The 9,370-nt window shown below is 37.7% G+C and overlaps 2 protein-coding genes and 1 pseudogene across 3 annotated transcripts; 1 reads left to right on the top strand and 2 right to left on the bottom strand.

Annotated features, from left to right (window-relative positions):
• Positions 1-2,177: 2,177 nt before the first annotated feature.
• LOC113317564 lies at positions 2,178-4,425 on the top strand (annotated as a pseudogene).
• A 157-nt stretch (positions 4,426-4,582) lies between these two features.
• On the bottom strand, positions 4,583-5,280 carry LOC113317563 (protein unc-13 homolog). Its single transcript, XM_026565724.1, has one exon. The coding sequence runs from the start codon at positions 5,240-5,242 to the stop codon at positions 4,784-4,786; it is 459 nt and encodes a 152-aa protein (XP_026421509.1). The 5' UTR covers positions 5,243-5,280; the 3' UTR covers positions 4,583-4,783.
• Positions 4,611-8,991, bottom strand: LOC113317562 (protein unc-13 homolog). 2 transcript variants are annotated; one of them, XM_026565722.1, is made up of 5 exons: positions 8,271-8,987; positions 6,973-7,854; positions 6,322-6,771; positions 5,957-6,143; positions 4,611-5,754 (listed from the first exon to the last, which is right to left on the bottom strand). In XM_026565722.1, exons 1-5 carry the CDS (start codon positions 8,817-8,819, stop codon positions 5,354-5,356), a joined length of 2,469 nt encoding a protein of 822 aa, XP_026421507.1. In that variant the 5' UTR covers positions 8,820-8,987; the 3' UTR covers positions 4,611-5,353. The 2 variants fall into 2 exon arrangements, with proteins under 2 accessions (XP_026421507.1, XP_026421508.1); XM_026565723.1 differs by lacking the exon at positions 4,611-5,754 and having other exon boundaries at positions 6,019-6,161; positions 8,271-8,991.
• Between the last annotated feature and the right edge of the window lie 379 nt (positions 8,992-9,370).

Consider the following 9,370-nt stretch of genomic DNA (forward strand, 5'->3'; position numbering starts at 1 on the left):
GTCATCTCGTCAAGAGTATGATGTTGATTTTTGATGTGCACTTACACTATAAATTGTAGGCTGCATTAATGGTTCTTTTGTATACGCACAAAGATCCAATAACCGCTACTACTAGTCGTAGCTAGCAACTTGCATGCCAATTCCTATCTAAGCTAGCCCTGCTCGTTGACAAAATGAGCACAATACTTTATTCTAATTTCTAAACTACGAGCATTTTTGTTTTCTGCCTATATATTCATGAAATTTGCAAGCAATCAGTAACTCAAGTTTCTAGCTAGAGAGAGAGAGGGGGAAGTCATGAGGGGTTCTAACAAGAGTGCAAATCAAGTTGATGAAGCTGGTGGGGATGAATACACACAAGATGGTACGGTGGATCTTAAAGGAAACCCCGTGCTTAGATCCAAAAGAGGTGGATGGAAAGCTTGCTCCTTCGTTGTTGGTACTTGTTGGGGTATATATTTAAAAACATAGTTTTGTAATAATATGCCAAAGTTAGAGAAATAGTATGGTGGCATTGTTTTGAGCTCCCACACTATAGGCATGGGTTCAATTCCCACCCCACACAATTTCACTAGGGTATATACTATTTATACTATATATTATATTATATTAGTCCGGGAGCGGGGCCTTGGGGGTCTTGGGAGGTCTGCTGATCCAGAAACAATTTTTTTTTGCTGTTTTTAACTTAAATTTTCAAAACGTATTAAGATAATTATATCATGATTAATTACAGTTAATGTTGAAATTTTAATACGGCCGTTTTTTTGCTGTTACAAAGAAATTTAATTGGCATTTAATCGAAAATTAATTTTCCATTAATTCCATTGATTCTTTTTGATTATAAAAAAAAAAAACTGGTTTCTGGAAGAAAAGATATAGAACGTTATTTTTATTTCGTCAAGTTTTTCTGAGCAAGTGTTGTTGAAAGAGTTATTATTGATTCGATTTCTCAGTGCAGAGAAATCGAAAGAGATAAGTTGTTTTATCCCATAGGGTTTCGACAAAAAACTGACTGCTAGCACAATCAAGAGGCAGAGCCGCGAAACACCTTAAAGATAGCGACCTAGTACGCGACTCAGCGGTTTCTTTGTGTAATTTGATTATAGTGCTTTGTTTCCAACAGTACTTTCTCTAGCTCTATCTCTCTTTCTTTGAAAAAAAACTCACCTTGTTATTTGTACAAGATTGATATAGTAACTTGACTACTTATTCTTCATTCCTTCTAAACTTTTTTTTATTTAAGAAAAAGATAATACTTAGATGGATTAAAATTGTGTTCATTCAAAATGTCTTCTTCATTCCTTCTGATCATCCAGAACAAGTTCTTCACTACAGGTTATTCTTTAAGGTCTGTTTACGTTTACCCCATGAATAATTTTGTAACGTTTTTTTCTTAATTCTATCTTCAAATACTGCTTCGAACTCACCTATGATAAGAGGTTTAGTCTTTATTTCTAGAGTCTCTTTCATTATAGGAGTATATCTTTACCGCTTGAAGCTCAATTGACGTCACTTTAAAGATACTAGTAAGGACGATTTACTCATCCAACAATATTAAATTTGAAAGTTATGGAATTTTTTTCCTAAAACAAAAATTTATTATTCTTATTTGTACTCGTTACGTTACGTAGATAATTGAAAGAGCTTTTCAAATATATAAATTTTAAAAATATCCGGTATATATTTTGAAAGATAATTAATTTTTAAAATTTTTGATCCATCTTCAAAACAATGATATTTATGTAAATATGTAAAAAATAGGGACAACCAAATAATTTAGTGAATCTCCTACTAAAAAGAGTTCGTTTCTTTATATTAATAAGATAAAAATGTCTGGTTACGTATCAATTATGTACACCACGTGATGATGGATAACTTGAGATAATGTAGTTGAAAAATCAAGAAAAGGTGTAGGAAATTAAAGGTAGCTAGCTGCAGGTCTAAACAAATAAATGTCCCGATTTATTCAGTGAGGCCTGTCATAGTCGTTTTCCTTGCCAGGCCAGACAAATACAACTTATTTGGAAGAAGAAAAGGCTATTATCAACTTGTTTCAATGGTCCATTTTTTTTCTTTTCTTTTGAAGACAATTTCTCCCAAATATCGTGAATTCCATTTTTTGTATTTGAAGCATGGATTTTTGTAATCCTGATTTTGTCTTGCTGGATATTTTGAAGTTTATGAGGTATTTGAACGAATGGCCTATTATGGTATATCTTCGAATCTAGTCATCTACTTGACGACCAAGCTTCACCAGGGCACGGTTACATCATCAAACAATGTCACAAATTGGGTTGGAACAATTTGGATGACGCCAATCCTAGGAGCATACATTGCAGATGCACATCTCGGTCGATATTGGACTTTTATTATTGCATCCTTCATCTATCTCTCGGCAAAACAACTTTTCTCCTTCTTTTTTTTTTTTTTTTTTTTTTGTGTGCAAAATAATAATACGTGCCACATACTGGAAAAAAGTCCCAAAGAAAATCAGTCGGAGGCAATATCTATATACCCACCCTTCTTAGGAAAGTATTTGTCAAGTTCCTGACTTAGCTTGCGGCTGCCTCATCGCCAAACCCCTAACTTTGTATGGTAGGTCCATCCTGATTTCTGGATGACTTGTCTCCTTTGCAAAGTCCTTGTCAAATGTCACTAAGAAGATGTCGATGCTTTATCAGTCGAAATGTTTGAACCCTTGGCTTAGATTTAGTTGGTGGTGGAACCCTGATGTTGTTTGAAGATGCTTATTTGTGAAGCATATTGACAAGTGATAATAATAGCCTTAGATTTAGGTTCAACTCTGATTTAACATAGTATAAGCTAACGGTTTGGTTTATCGTTTTAGGGAATGGGTTTGCTAACCCTTACAGTTTCACTCCACAGTCTCAGACCACCTCCATGCTACGAAACAAATGTGGCAGACTGTAAACAAGCTTCAACACTTCAGTTAGCAGTGTTTTACACAGCCCTTTACATATTAGCTATAGGCACTGGAGGAACCAAACCAAACATTTCAACGATAGGTGCAGACCAGTTTGATGAGTTTCATCCAAAAGAGAAAGCTCATAAGCTCTCCTTCTTCAACTGGTGGATGTTTAGTATCTTCTTTGGAACGTTGTTCGCAAACACATTTCTGGTCTACATACAAGACAATGTAGGTTGGACTCTCGGATATGGGCTACCAACAATTGGACTCGCTGTATCAATCATCATATTTTTAGCTGGTACTTCCTTTTATAGACACAAAGTGCCTGCCGGAAGTCCTTTTACTAAGATGGCTAAGGTTATCGTGGCTGCCTTGAGGAAAAGAAGGGTACCCGTGCCCAACGATCCTAAGCAACTCTATGAGCTTGCGCTGGAAGAATATGCACAGAAAGGAAAACATAGAATTGACTCCACTCCTTCATTGAGGTCAGTAGTACGAGTGCGCACAACCAGAAAAACAGAATCTCTAAAGTAAATATATAACTTAATTACGCTTTTTTTAGTGCAGGTTTCTTAACAAAGCTGCAGTTGACACGGGTCCAAATTCACCATGGATGTTGTGTTCAGTTACTCAAGTCGAGGAAACAAAACAAATGCTCCGCATGATTCCGATATTGATTGCTACATTTGTTCCAAGTACAATGCTAGCTCAGATTGGTACCCTTTTCGTCAAACAAGGAACTACTCTGGATAGATCTATAGGGAGCAGCTTTAAAATTCCACCAGCAAGTTTAGCTGCTTTCGTAACAGTATCCATGCTTATATGTGTTGTGCTTTACGATCTTGTATTTGTCAAGATTATGAGGAGATGGACTAAGAACCCTAGAGGAATCACTCTTCTTCAAAGAATGGGAATTGGGCTAGTTCTCCATATTATAATCATGGTGATTGCGTCTTTAACAGAAGTAAGACGACTCAGAGTAGCTAAAGATTACGGTTTAGTTCAAAGTGGAGGACAAATTCCGCTAAGTATTTTTATTTACTTCCTCAATATATACTTATGGGAACAGCTGACGCCTTCTTAGAAGTAGCTAAGATTGAGTTCTTCTATGATCAAGCACCCGAAAGTATGAAGAGTCTCGGAACTTCCTATTCTATGACTACTCTAGGAATTGGGAACTTTCTTAGTAGTTTCCTTTTGTCGACGTTTCTGACATAACTAAGAGGCACCATCATAAAGGATGGATTCTAAACAACCTGAATGATTCTCATTTAGACTACTATTATGCATTCTTTGCAATTCTAAATGTCTTGAATTTCATCTTCTTCATGTTCGCGACTAGTCATATGTTTATAAAGCAGAAATATCTGACTCTATGATGATTCTTACAGAGAAACCAGATATCTAACCAGACCCAACTACGAAAATATATCACATGATTAATAAATGAAAAGAGTATCCAACATTTAGACTTGGAGCTCGACATGTTGTACCAATACTAGAACATTGTTTTAGTGTTTTACCTGAAATCCTTTGCCTAAATAATGTTGTACTCGATTTGATGTGTTGATGTATAAATTACCTGAAATTGAGGAACAAGAAATGTTAAGTTTAAAGCTCTTTTAATTCCAAAAAAATGTGCATTTTGCGATATGATACAATAGGGCAAATAGATACAATATATGCATTATCCTCCTTGTCTTCAATTTATGCTCCTCTAGTATAAGGTGGGACAAACTACAGTTTCTTTTTTACTACAATGGAACCTTGAAATAGTACAAACAAAGCAATCAAACACAACATAATTCTGCATCAGAAAGAGGTTTTCCTGAGACTAAGTGAGCATCATTTTCTTCATTTCCTCTTAGCTAATTGGAATGTCCTTTTTAAAAAGCCATTGGCAGTGCTATCATTTCTATGACATAGTACCCTCAAGATTGTATTTGGATCAGCTCTATTCCATCTTCCAGTAGTCGGTGGCATTGGCACCTTTTGACCCACACCCATAATTCCCAATCCACTCACTTCGCATGCAGCAATGCTGAAATCTTCAATTAGCTGTTCAGTATTCTGACCCATTAATCCCAACACTCCTTCAACTACCTCAGCTTCCCTCTCAACCACCTCCTCCGCTACCAATCCTTCCCCACATGAGCAAAATGCACGTTTAAGGCTCTCAAAATCTTCCTCAATCATCTCTTGATCTGTTAAAGAAAATCCCCGTGCCACCCCTCCAGCAAGCAATATCATAAGATAAACTTCAAAAGTGGCCTTCATGATTTCTTTCACTGCTAGAGGTTGAACTTGGTCCATTAGAATTGCAGCAAGGAGCGTGAGATTTTGCTTGAGGATTCTCAGTGCAGGGCAATACGTGCGTTGGCCACATCACCTACGTATAAGCTTTCATAAAATACAGAGCTTGAATCAAGGAATATAAGACGGTAAGCACCAATTTCTGCAACATTCTCTGATGCTGCAAGGATGGAGGACCGGGCAGATCAAAATAGCATTATTAGCTGAAATGTGTCGATTATTGCGATAGCGACTGTGGGGTAAAGGATTTTGGCGGCGAGCAAGTGAGAGTGACTTGTCGAGGGAATGGACATAAGACAGGAGATACTGCAGAGTGTTAAGACGGATGTATAGTCGCTGCGTGCCACGACTTGTTGATGGCCGAGGATGATTACCTTCTGCCGAGCTACTGTGGAACCTCTCGGCTGCTCCTAGAGTTCTGCAAGGGCTTGCTTTCCTCCATAACTGGAAAATTTCGAATGTTGGTTGCATCTTGTTAAAGGGGGAAGTGGAGGTATAGCTTTGTTTTGAACCTACAAATATCATCAACAGACAGAAAGATAATAGTTACTAAAAAAATGTCAACTGAAGAAGTCAGTCATCCTGACCCTATTAACCACAAACAAAATTCAAAATTGAAACGAGTAAATAATAGGGACAAAAACCATCCAACTAAGGATGAATCCTTAATTTTAACAAAAGGAGGATAATATCATGAATTATGACAGATCTTACCACATGATGCAACAAAGGAAGTATAGTCAAGTATAAGAAGTTCTAAGCCGTCTACAAGATCTTGAACCAAACCATCAGAAATTCCAACTGGGATTTCAAAGAAGTCGTCGACGGATTGATGCACCAACTTCATTATCTCCACAGCAGACTGTGCATACGGCTCTGTCTTTGATTTTGGGTTCCATGTCTGAAATGCATATTACAACTGCTTCAATCGAACATGTACAATGATAAGGATTCATAAAACATAAAGTTTGGTTTCAGGATATGATCACAGTGGTAACACAAATTGTACCGAGAAAAAAGAACTTCCCATAGTTCTTGTTGATACTTCAATTAGTGAATGAAAGACGAGCTAAACCTACCTCAGTTTCTTTAGCTCTACCAAGGCACAAGTTTCCGTTCTTCAACCTCTCATAAATCCATGCCTTTAAGAGAGACAAAATGATGGAGTCAACTTCATATGCCTCCATTTCCCTAAGAACAACTTTACCACCTTCCTCGCAATCAACAGATTCTTCAATTGCCATTTGAATTAAATCCTTCTCTAGTTTTCCAGCTGTTTGTAAGACTCTAATTGCCTCATTTGTCAACGTGGAAACTTGGGCTATGTATTGTTTCAACACTTCTCCAAAACAGTTATGGAGGCTCAGGGCAGCTACTCCAGCAGCAACTGGATGCCATTTCTTGAGTATGGGACTAAAGTTCTCCTTTTCTTTAGTAGCCAGTTCTTGTGTTTCTTTAGCTAATTGAATCAGAACTTCACTTGCCTCTTCTTCAGCTTCAGTGTTCTTGTTTTTTGCTCCATTAAATAGCTTTTATTAGCACAAAGAAAGAAATGAGACCATGAAGGATACTACTTGGTCTAGCAAGTATTAGTAAATAGCATACAATAGTTAGAGTAGTGAACATAATTTTCTGCTATGACTCTTTTACTTCATTCCCATTCGACTTATTTGATTCTCTGCTAATTATTTAGCCATGCCAATAAAAATGAGGATAAAATTAATACGAACCTTATCAAAAGCGCTCCTCATAGATGACCTTATGTAGTTATCCACCTTGTCCCCCATTTCCACCGAATGATCCCCTCTCCCCTGTCCCACCCCAAAGTTAGATATGTCTTCATCCAAAATCCTAGCAGCCGACAACGCCAATGGAAGTAAATTCTCCATTATCAACCCAGCCATTCCCTTCTGAAGGTTGTCATGATAATTGAGCAATCTCTTCTCAGACCAAGCTAGCATTGAAGTAGCAGCAGATGATAAAAGCTTAATATAAATAACATCTCGACGTTCAGCTTTCTTCACATAATTGACAACTTCAGTTAACATAGCAAGAGAAGCAGACAGAAGGTCTTGTTCAACTTGTGCTGTCGCAATATACTGTTGAAAGAGCACCCACATAAAGCACACATTGTGTATACACTTGTTGACTCCTAGCGTAGACCATGTCTTCTTCATGAGTTCGAGCAATTCGTCAACCTCATCAAGAACTGCAGTCTCATCCTTGAGGTCGAAGACTGATTGTAGGAGACAAATGTACAAGTGTATGTTCATGGGATACCCGTCTGCCCAGTGACACGCATCTGCAGTTGATCCATTTGTGCTGCGCAATGACAACGACACCACAGAATTGCCTAACATTCGCATCGTTTCTGAGTTCTTGCTTGCGTCAATGGGCTTTTCTTCGCTCCCGCGGATAATATCCTGGAGGTGCAACACAGACGAGTTTGATGGTTCTAATGGAACCGAAGGGTAGAATAATAGACCTGCTTCAAGGACTTTGAGTTGCCTTCTTTGCATAAGATGATAATCATTTACACTACTGAACTCTGATGGTTTAAGGTGGCGAAGGAGTTCAAGTGGGATGATTATGGTCTCTACTCGTCTACCCATCTGTTAAAAACAGACAGAAATCCATCATTTGATATTGTAATTAACAACCGTGGTTTGATGAACCCAATCACCTCACATATTACTAGCCAAGCAATATTTTTAACACCAATATAGTATAGAGTTAGGAAAATACAACATAAGTATATCAGTAAAGAATGGCAAAATAAATAAATCTAATTCTCCAATAAACAGAAATTTCCCCCAAGTACCAACTAGAAGAATGTCATTCAATTATACCAAAACTCAAAATCAACATGATGCATGCGGGCTTTCTCCATTGTATAAGGTAAAGCAAGAAGAAGAAATGAAGTATCACCCTAAAATTACATCAAATGAATGTGTAGGAGTGGGATAACCTAAACAAGCTATGGATTTTTCGCCCGCACATTAGCAAACAAATGAAACGTACATTATACCTGGCCAACAAGAGTCCTCATGAGTGTTTTCCTGAGTCTAATATCGCTCTGTTCAGAAACCTTCATTTGTGATCTCATAATTTCAGCTGATGTTAATGGTCTTTTTAATCTCATTAATGGCGTTGTAAAACCCAACCCACCACCACAGACGAAGCCAGAGTTAGGCCTAGGTGAAGAAGGATTAGAATTTGGTTTTCTTGGTGACACTTTTTTCACCATTTTCAATCCTAAAGCTCTTTTTACCTTACTCGTGGCAGCCAAACCCAAACCATTTGTTGTTGTTCTTCCTCCATTATGCCCCATACCTCCATTATCACCAGTACAACTATCTTGGATTAATGGTGTTTTACCACCAAAACCAGGTGATGATCTGCATGCGGTAAAGAAAATCTCATACGCAGTTTCTCTCCAATCTTCCTTATCAAGACCTTCGATATTACCAAAAGGCCATTCAAGATCAAAACATGTGTCTTGTGATTCTGATGGTTTCGATGTGGATGAGGTGGTGAAAGAAAATGATTCACGACGTGATTGGGTTTGGTAGTCCATGGCAGTAATGGTGGGTCAGATATACGGCTGCTGCTGAATTGGGGTGGTGGACATGGTGGTGGAGAAGGAAATGGTGGATGAAGAGAATCAAATTGGATATAGGAACTCAAGGTAGAAAGAGAAAGAGGGAGAAATTTGGGTTCAACTTAATTTGATGATGAGGTTGATAATATCCCTAAATTTAGGATAAGTATATTACTGGTTTTAAGCCAAGTTTAGGTAATGGCTAAGCTGTCTTTTCCCTCTCTCCAACTGATTTCTTCTACTGTTCTATAATGATCATAACAAGAACACTAAACAGACCGGGAGGAAGAAAACTTTCCCAAACCGACAATATTAGGCCTATTCCTATGCATACCACGAACATCAGATTTTGTCATATATGCACCCATTATGGATATGTCAAAGTGTCAAATGTATATACCCATATGTCAATTATAACATATAGGCATACATGATTGGCTTTCCAGCGAGCGATAGGGTTTCCATCGGTAGCTAGATGGTCAAAATATCGCTCGTTGGTCATTCCAGCGCCAGCGCTAGTCATTACA

Source organism: Papaver somniferum, chromosome 10 (assembly GCF_003573695.1).
Source record: "Papaver somniferum cultivar HN1 chromosome 10, ASM357369v1, whole genome shotgun sequence".
NCBI classification, from domain to species: domain Eukaryota; kingdom Viridiplantae; phylum Streptophyta; class Magnoliopsida; order Ranunculales; family Papaveraceae; genus Papaver; species Papaver somniferum.